Source organism: Chrysochloris asiatica, unplaced genomic scaffold, assembly GCF_000296735.1.
Source record: "Chrysochloris asiatica unplaced genomic scaffold, ChrAsi1.0 scaffold00046, whole genome shotgun sequence".
In the NCBI taxonomy this organism is placed as follows: domain Eukaryota; kingdom Metazoa; phylum Chordata; class Mammalia; order Afrosoricida; family Chrysochloridae; genus Chrysochloris; species Chrysochloris asiatica.
This window is the reverse complement of record NW_006408564.1, coordinates 8,055,732-8,066,152: the sequence shown is the minus strand read 5'-3', so window position 1 is coordinate 8,066,152 and position 10,421 is coordinate 8,055,732. Positions and strand designations below refer to the sequence as shown.

Genomic DNA, 10,421 nt, shown 5'->3' with positions numbered 1-10,421 from the left:
GGAGCAGCTGGTAGTTTCGAACTGCTGACCTTAAGGTTCGCAGCCCGATTCATAACCACTACGCTACCAGAGCTCCTTAATTAAGGAGGTTCAAAATAGAAACCATGTGCATGTACTGATCTTGACTCAGTGAATTTATTTTGTATCATTGTGGTCAATTTTTACAGCTGCTTAGACTTATTTTAATCACATTACTGTTCACAGAATTCACAGAATTCATTAACAAGCTAATATTACACATTCAAAGGTTTTCAGTAGCACAGCAAAATAGAAAAGAGGCCCATGAGTTACTTGTGTGTGAAACCCCAATTTGATTATTTAGAGAGATATCGAGAACATTATTGCTTTATTAGTCCTTTTTTTAAAAAAAATAATGATTCCAGGAAATTCCTCCACCATCTGTTTTTTGTACTGGGACTATTCTGGCTGTACTGGTGACATATTGGGCACAGGGGTGCCGAACATACCACCATTGCTCCAGTTGCTCTGAGGGCTGGCCAAGGTGTGTGTCAATGTTTCCTACAGCTCACAGCTGACGGGCTGTGTTCACACATGAGTCTCTGAGTAAAAGTGAAATCAGACATAAACAAGAGGGGCCCCTATAACAGTCACTGACCATGCAAGGGAGCACTGAAGCAACAGAAATACCTCGGCCATCAGTCTGTGAAGAAGGTTGTAAGTAAAATGTCCTTGATGATCATGGCTCAGGGCGGCTGCTTTGCACAAGCTTTTCTGTGATAGGTACTTAAAGACTTCTCGGTAGATTTTTCTGTTTGGGTTTACTTTTCCCATTCCATATGCGTTTCCATTTGTGAAAATCATCTTGGAGATGTCCTTGGGGCCCCTGAAGCTCTACAGAACGGTAGGTACTGGGGAGATGGGAGCCTAGCTTCTTCAGGGATGCTGGTGCTCCAACCCCTTTGGGGCAGGATCCCTGAGAAGTGATGGCTGTTTCAGATTCTGGAGATGGGAGCGGATACTGTCTGCAGAATGCAGGCTGCAGCTGGGGACTCAGTCCAGCTTCTTGTTGTTGTCTGTGTTATGCACAGAAGCTAAAAAGTCGACGATGAGTTTGGCTGTCTTCCTGGGTCTCTCCATCACCACAGAGTGCCCACAGTTTTCCAGAAGTTCCACCTGGCAGTTGGCGATTGACTTGGCCAACATGTCTGCCCCAGACACATCGAGTACCTGTGGAGCAAGAGAGGAAACAAGATGACATATAGAGATTCGGAGGCCTAAATGTACGCTGTGGATAGCAATTCTACTGACACCTGACCAGGAGAATTTCAGGAGCAGGTCATGTCAAAGTGAGGTCTCAGGGCACTCAGAAAGATGTGACTCGCACACCTCATACTTTAACCAGTAACTAATTACTAGGACTTGTGCTGCTGCCAGCAACATTGAGGTGAAAACCACAGTCCCTGGCTGTGGGGAGGTTATGGTCTGACAGGGAAGGGCAACAGAAGACTGCAGCATGATGTGATGAGGAGATGAGAGAGAGCAGGAAGGAACAGGGAGGAGGGACAACATCATTCCTGAGTCCTGAGTCAGCCAGGAAGGGAGATGGACCTAAGGTGGGAGGTCACAGCTAATACAGGGACAGCAAGTAGCTTGGGTGGCTAAGATATGAAGGTGACACCAGGGCAAAGAGGAGGGGACCAGTGACTCTAGCCACATGTGGGTCAGGTACCAACCTGAGGAGCCCACAGGCTGTGTTGAAGAGAATGACTGAATCATGCACTTGGGGTGGGGGCCACGAGCCCAAGCCATGGGCAGGCACCACAGGAAGAAAGAAGAGGTGAAGTTGATTATCACAGGAGTGGAGGCCATCTCTGAGAAGCTCCTTCGAGAGCTTAGATCTCAGAACTATGTAACCTCCTGTCTCAAAGTTTGTAAATATCAGAATGTTTTTCCAACATAAAATCCAAGGCTGTCACTTTTGAAACATCTCATTCAAACGCCATCTCCATTTGGGTTATCCTGCTATTCCTCCAATCCAATGTGATTTTTCTCCCCAACTGCCTTTTCTTGGAATTGGTATTGCATTTACTCTTCACCCTGCTCTTACTGACTTCACCTTCAATTAATCTCAGATCAGAGGGCTGTGCCCCTCTCCACTGTTAATGACAAAAGCAAAACCCCCGACAAGCTCAACACCTTTCATTTTGATTGGAATGCAAAGGTTGGAAACAAAGAGGAAGGACCAGCAGTTGGACAATATGAACTTAGTGACAGAAATGATACTAGAGATCATGACAGAACTTTGTAAGACCAATTCATTGTAAACACCTATTGTAAACAACATGAAAGATGACCATATACGTGGACCTCACCAGATGGAATATATACAGAAATCAAACTGACTACATGTGTGGGAAGAGATGGTAGAAAAGCTCCGTATCATCAGCCAAAACCCAGCTAGGGGCAAACTGTGGGACTGAACATCAGTTGCTCATATGCAAGTTCAGGCTGAAGCTGAGGAAAATTGAAACAAGTCCACCTGGGCAAAAATTTGAGTTGGACACATCCCACCTAAATTTAACAATCATCTGAAGAACAGATTTGATGCATTAGATACTAATGACCAAAGACCAGAATAGTTATGGGATGACATCAAGAACATAACATAGGAAGAAAGCAAAAGGTCATTAAACAGGCAAGAAATAAGGAAAAGACCAAAATGGATGTCAGAAGAGACTCTGAAACTTGCGCTCCAGTGTAGAGGTTAAAGCAAATTGAAGAAATGAAGAAGTAAAAGACTGGAACAGAAATTCAAAGGGCAGCTTGAGAAGACAAAGTATTATTATGAAATATGCAATGACCTGGAATTAGAAGACCAAAAGGGCTTAATTTTTTTTAACACGTATGAAGGAATTTTATTTATGTCAGGAGAACATGCGGGCAGGATACCACCTCAGCCAAGCCTGGATCCAGACACTCCTCTGGCTTCTGTAGAACCACAGACACAGGTGGACTGGACACTCCCACCACCCAGGGGGACAGCGTGTGGCTCAGTCATTACTGCCCTCAGCACCGGCTGAGGGCACAATGGTGGGATCACTCCCTGTAGACATGGGAGCAGTGAGGGGAAGGCAGGACTTCCTGTAGGGGGTACACCAGCTGGAGAGTTCTGCCCACACTCAAGAGAACAAAAAGTGGCTGACTCTGTCAAAGACTAAATATGAAAAGCAGCTTTGAAAGCTGGGAGATCTGTAGTCAAAGGAGAGCCAGACTTTTCAACACTGATGCCTTTTGTCCCATGGGTGGAGACCCATCTGTGCCCATTAAGGGTCCCTGATTACTTTCATTTACAATCTTTAGCTTTAAAATGTCGCCCTTTCGATCCTGGAGGTGCATATGCAGAACACTTATTCTAATGTAGAGGAGGGTGTGATGGTATTTGGAACCTTAGGGATGCCCCCATCCTGGAAGAAACTTTGTGGGGAAGACTCATAGCTGCACTTCTCCATTAAACCATGTGACACTAATCAGCCCCAGATGACCCCAGTGCTTCCTCTGTAAGAGAGAAACAATGACAGAGAAGTGACATGCATGTACAACACACACAGGTTAGCAGACAGCAGGTCAGGCAGGTGCCCAGTGACAGAACCTATGTGGGTGGTGGAGGGGTGGGGCAAACAGCAGAGACAGGCCTCACTGGAAGTCGAATGATCAGCATTTCTCAAGCTGAAAGAACTGAAGAAAAAACACTCAGCATTTCTCAAGCTGAAAGAAATTAAGTAAAACTTCAAGCTCAACTAATTTTGAAGGACTCTTTAGGTAAAATATTAAATGATACAGACAGCATCAAAAGAAGATGGAAGAAATACACAGAGTCACTGTACCAAAAAGAAATGGTCGCTGTTCAACCATTTCAAGAGGCAACATATGATCAAGAGCCAATGATCCTACAGCAAGAAGTCCAACCTGCACTGAAGGCATTGGCAAAAACAAGCCTCCAGGAATTGATGGGATACAAATTGAACTCTTTCAACAAACTGATGCAGCACTAGACGCACTCACTCATCTATGCCAAGAAATTTGGAAGATAGCTACCTGACCAAATGATTGGCAGAGATACATATTTGTGCTAATTCCAGAGAGGTGACTCAATGAAATGCAGAAATTATTAGACAATACTATTACTATCACATGCAAGTAAGATTTTGCTAAAGATAACTCAAAAACAGCTGCTACTATTCATTGATAGGGAACTGTCAGAGGTTCAAATCAGATTCAGACGAGGACGTGGAGTGAGGGATATCATTGCTGGCATCAAATGGATGTTGGCTGAAAGCAAACAATACAAGAAAAATGTTTACCTGTGCTTTATTGATTACACAAAGGCTTTCGACTATGTGGATCATGACAAGCTATGGCCAACATTGCAGGAAATGAGTATTCCAGAACACTTAATTGTGCTCATGAGAAACCTGTACATATGCCAAGGGATAGTCATTCAAACAGAACAAGGGGATACTGAATGGTTTCAGATCAGGAAAGGTGTGTACCAGGATTGTATATATATATATTTTTTACCATACCTATTCAATCTGTATGCTGAGCAAATGATCAGAAAAGCTGGATTATATGAAGAACATGGCATCAGGACTGGAGAAGACTCATTTACAACTTGCGATACACAGATAATACAACCTTGCTTGTTGAAAGCAGAAAGTACTTAAAATACCTACTGGTGAAGATCAAAGTATGGGTTGCACCTCAATGTATAGAAAATAAAAATCCTCACAACTGGACCAATAAATAACATGATAAATGGAGAAAAGATTTGTGAAGTTGTCAAAGGCTTCATTTTGCTTGGATCCACTGTCAACACTCATGGAAACAGTAGTCAAAAAAATCAAACGATATATTGCATTAGGCAAATCTGTTACATAAGATCTCTTTAAAGTATTCAAGTATTCAAGAGCAAAGATGTCAGTTTGAGGACTAAAGTGCATCTTGCTATTTTTCAATAGCTTCATACGTATGTGAAAGTTGGACAACAAATAAGGAAGACCACAGAAGTGATGCATCTGAGCTAAGGTGTTGGAGGAGAATATTAAAAGTATCAAGGACTGCTAGAAGAACAAATAAATCTGTGTTGGAAGAAGTATAATTAGAATGCTCCTTAGAAGCCAGGATGGCTAGACTTTGTCTCCCATACTTCAGATATATTATCAGGAGGGACCAGTCCCTGGAAAAGGACATCATGCTTGGTAGAGGGTCACCAAAAAAAAAGAGGAAGACTCCCAATGAAATGAATTGGCACAGTGGCAGCAGCAATGGACTCAAGTTTATCAATGATTGTGAGGGTGGTGTAGGATTGGGCAGTATTTTGTTCTACTGTGCATAAGGTTGGTATGAGTTGGAACCAACTCGATGGCACCTAACACCAACAGTATGGTGCTGTAGAATAAAGCACTGGACGCAAGGTCAGTTTGAACCACAAGGTTGTTGGTCAAAACCCACCAGTCGCTCCTCAGAAACCTAATACAGGGTCTCTATGAGTCAGAACTGACTTGACCAGCATTGGACAACAACACTCTGGGTGTAAACTGGGTGAAGATTTTCAGACCAAATCCGTTCTCCATTCAACAACTCATACACATTGCTTCATGTCATTGATTGCAATCCTTACAATGTAACATCACTCATCCGTCTTCTACCCTGTTTGTCATTTCCATTCCTCCTCCTTGGGCAAATACTGCCCCTTTGATCCCAAACGATCCCAAATTGCTCAATAATTTGCATTTATTATTTTTTATCTGAAGAAAGATTGCTTTTGTGAAGATGGTCTCACTTGAGCCCACGATAACCCTACAATTTGCTGGAGTTGCTGGGTGACTTGCTGAAAGCCAGGTGGCTGGTAAAGGGCAAAGGCAGGGCTGGAAACCCAGATTCTCCAATGTCAAGACTACTATTGTTCTGCACTGACTCCCCAGGCCGACAGATTCCTGCCTGTCTCTGCAGTCCCCAACAGCCCCAAATCACCTTTGGGATTTTGATATGAAAAAAGGCCTTCATTGTTCTGACTCCCTGCTGGCTTAGTCTTGGTCAGACTTTTCCAAGTCAGGCACATACAAAGCTCCTTTCAGTCTTTTGGCTGCTGCAGAAGGGACCAAGTGAGGCCACTTTCCTCTCTGTATTCCTATCTCTGCTCTGGGTATCCTAGTTCACAGTTGAGATGGCGACATGCTGAGACTGACTGTCCTGCCCTCCTTGCCCCAGGGCCCAGGTCTGGCATCTTCTGCCTGCAGGGGTGGGCCTCAGCAGCCCCCGCATCCATGCTTCCTCAGTAGATGTAGTGGGGCTCTGAGGCGGCCCAGGCAGGGCTCACAATGGTGGCTTTCACCTTGGAGTCCTTTGGGGAACTGTCTCAGTGGGGAGAGCTCTCCTCCAATTTCCTTTTCTCATAATGTTTAATAGCACAAGACTCCTGGACACCCCTCACCAGACATTGTAGCTCTGTTTACCTGGGGTTCTTATAAAGGCTTCAGTTCCTATCGCCTCCTCTTGCTTTTAAAATTCAAGAAGAAACTTTGAATTAGATATAAATACTGAAGAACAGCTGCAAGCAAAGACGCTGTTGCGGGTATGAATCTAGACGTCTCTGGAGGGCCATTGGACAACATCTATTAAACCACACAGTGCACATGCCCTTTGATGTAGTGATTCAGGTCTAGGAATTTATCCTTCAGAGACGCTCCATAAACTCACAGGTAATATGTGTAAGGGTGCTCACCAAAGTCCTGTTTGATAGCAAATAAAACTAGAGACAACTCAAACAACCATAAGAGAGGCACTAAATAGATCGTGGCACAGTCATCACAGACTACTCTTCAGCTCACTGCAATCCCTGAGTGGTGCTAACTACAAGACTGGAGGTTTGAGACCACTCAGAGGCACCTCAGAGGCCTAGTGATGTACTTCAAAAAAAAAAAAAAATCCATCACTGGAAACCTGAAAGAACACAGCACTGACACACATGGGGCCATTATAAGTCAGCAGACTTTATGCAACTAGTCTGCCTGCAGCTCTTAAGAAGAATGAAGGGAAAGATTGTTTGGGGCAATAATCATTCATGAATGCTAAATCTAGGGCAGAAAGTCTAATGTTGTGACATGCTGTCAAGCCGATTCTAACTCATAGCAGTGTTTCCGAGGAGCAGCTCATAAGTTTGAAAGACTGACCTTGTACTCGGCAGTCCAGTGCTTATCCTATAGCACCATACTAGGCTGATTATCTGGAATATCTGGATGGCCTCAAAGCATCTCCTTGGACTGCTTATTTGGTACAGGGGAGAATCAACAATGCTCCAGTGAAGAAAGCCAAGTCTTCACCAATACCACCACCAATAAGGAGCAGAAGAATACCGTGTGTCTGCAGATGCCTCATTCCTTATGAAATATTCCAGTTAGAAATAATAAGGAAACAGCAGACATATTCAAATTGAGGAATAAGTTTATGTAACAAGCATCCTGTACTCTTCAAACATGTTCATGCCATAAGAAGACAAAGTCAGACTTAGGAGTCATTTCTTAGCAAAGGAGACTAAAGAGATGCAAGGAGTCCTGGGATAGTGCAAGTGGTTATGCGCTCACCTACTACTCAAAATGATGGTGTTTCAAACCCACCCAGAGGTGCCTCTAAAGGTTGGCCTGGTGATCTGCTTTCAAAAGCTGACACCCTTGAAAATTCTAAGGAGCAGTTCTAGTCTGTGCATAAAGAGGTGAGTTAGCATCAACTGGAAGTAAACAAACCACCACCACCACCACCACAGACAGACAGACATCAATCAATCTGTGATCCTGATTTGGATCCTGGATCAGCGATGGAAGAAGATTCAGGAAAGAACATTAATGAAACAATGGCGGAACTCAAACATGGACTGCAAATTACAGCATTGTATCAATGTTAGAATTTCCTGAATGAGATAGTGCACTTGTATTGTGGATACGTGATAGAACAGTCTTATTCTTAGTAAATATACCTAAAACATGAGTACTAAAGAGGCATAATGTAAGTTGCCTACTCCAGATAGTCCAAAGTATTGGGTTTTTTTTCCCCTGAGATAGATGAGAATGATAAAGCAATTTGGCAAAATTTAAAAAATTGGTATAAAATGTGGTACATCTGTATCATGAACTAGAACTTAGTTATAAAAAGGAACAAAATACTGACATATGTAACATACATGTACTTTAAAAACATGCTGAATAAAAAAAGTAGCCAGATACATATGATCCCAATTATCTAAAATTTCTAAAAACAAGCAAAAAAAACCCCATAAAACTACAGAAAGAGAAAATAGATCAGTAGTTAACTGGAGCTAGGAAAGGAATATAGATTGCAGGGGCAAGAGGGAACTTTTTAGATTATTGGAAGTTTTACAATTGTGTTGTGCCAGCAGCAATAGAATAGGAGAATTTCATGGTATGTAAGTTATATCTCAATAAAACGGTTCAGAAAAAGGATGACTTCACTAAAGAATTACGATGAATATATGAAACAACTCACAACATGGTTGAACCTGGAGGACATTATGCTTAATGAAATTAGTCAATCACAAATGGACAAATATTGTATGAGAACAATGTTACAAAAAGCTTAAAAAAAAGTTTTCTTGATAAAAGAATCAATCTATGACGGTTACAAGGTAGAGGGAAAATGATTCGTTGCTAGAGGCTAGACACATGTTAACATGGATGGACAGAGCAGAGCAGGTAAAATACAATAAGAGGGAGGTTAGCAGAGGAAAGATAAAAGTAGCAAGAGATACGTAGAGGAATGCAATAGTTAAAGTGAATAGAGGTAAATACTGTTAACTGTCCACCACTCGTCTGTCAGTTTTTCATACTGTGGTGGCTGTGTGTTGCTATGATTCTAGAAGCTATGCCACAGGTAATTTAAATACCACAGGGTTACCCATGGTGGTCAGGTTTCAACTGAGCTTCCAGACAAAGACAGACTAGCAAGGAGACTGACAATAAATACTTCCGAATATTTATTTATTAAAAACTTACAATAGCAGTGGAACACTGTCAACATGAGAATAGTGAACACTGAAACATGATGAAGAACACCAGAATACTATCTATCAGATATAGTGCCAGAAGATGAGCCCCTCAGGTTGGAAGGCACTCCAAATGTGAATGGGGAAGAGCTGCCTCCTCAAAGTAAAGTTGACAGTGATGATGCGACTGGAGTAAAGGCTTTGGGACCTCCATTTTCTGATGGGGCACAACTCAAAATGAAGAGAAACAGCTGTAAACATCCAATAATAATCGGAACAAGGAATGTACAAAGTCTGAATCTAGGAAAATTGGAAATGGTCAAAAATGAAATGGAATGCAGAAACATCAATATCATAGGCATTAATAAGCTGAAATGGACTAGTGGCCATTTTTAATCTGACAATCATATCGTTTACTATGCCTGGAATGCCAAATGAAGAAAAATGGCAACGCATTCATCACCATCAAAAAGAACATATTAAAATTCGCCTTGAACTACAAACCTGTCTGTGATACAATCCATATGCCTACAAGGAAGACCAGTTAATAACACTATTATTCAAATTCACACACTAACCACTAAAATGATGACATTAGAGAATTCTACCAACTTCTGGTGTGGCACTTTAGGATAATGTGCTGGACCACAAGGGGAGTTTGAGCTGCAAGGCTGACAGTTGAAATCCACCAGCCACTCCTTGGGTCACTATGGGTAGGAACCAACTCAACAGTACTTAACAACTAACTTCTTCAGTCTGAAATGGGTCAAGCACGCAATCAAGATGTATTGATAATTATTGGTGGTTGGAATACAAAGGTTGGCAACAAAGAGGAAGAATCGGTAATTGGAAAATATGGCCTTTGTGACTGAAATGATGCTGGAGATTGCATGATAGAATTTTGCAAGACTAATGACTTCTTCAATACAAGTATGTTTTTCAAATAACATAAAAGACAACTGCTGGAATACCTAAAAGGGGTTCTACATGTTGCCCAGTGAAATAGGCCTAGTGCAAAGCCTTTACAGACTATAGGACCTTAGGTGGATCCTGAGTCCCATCTATGACCTTGTGAGGTGAGACATTCCCACTAAAAAGGACAAGAAGACTGGAACAGCTACAGTGACAGAAGATACATCTTCATGATGAACCTGACCTATACTCAGAGTAGTAGTTACTCTAAATACCAACAGAGAGGGAAAGAGTCTTCACATTAAGTATCAATGCTATTCCTTCTGTACACAGGGTAGATACGGACAGGCAACTAAGATATTTGCCACCTAAAATGAGGGGGCAACAAAGGCACAAAGTGACTGGCTTACAAGGTTTTAAGAGGGAGTTTAGTTTAAGATTATGTGGGGAAATAAAGAGTCCCCACTGAATAGCTGTCATCTTGTCTAGATGG

The 10,421-nt window shown here is 42.2% G+C and overlaps 1 protein-coding gene across 1 annotated transcript in view; it reads right to left on the bottom strand.

Annotated features, from left to right (window-relative positions):
* Positions 1 to 820: 820 nt before the first annotated feature.
* Positions 821 to 10,421, bottom strand: part of ABHD6 (abhydrolase domain containing 6) — an 84,585-nt gene continuing 74,984 nt past the window's right edge. The window contains exon 10 of the mRNA XM_006862080.1: positions 821 to 1,188. Within this exon, the coding sequence (XP_006862142.1) occupies positions 1,012 to 1,188 (177 nt within the window). The 3' untranslated portion in view covers positions 821 to 1,011. The remainder of the gene's footprint in view (positions 1,189 to 10,421) is intronic.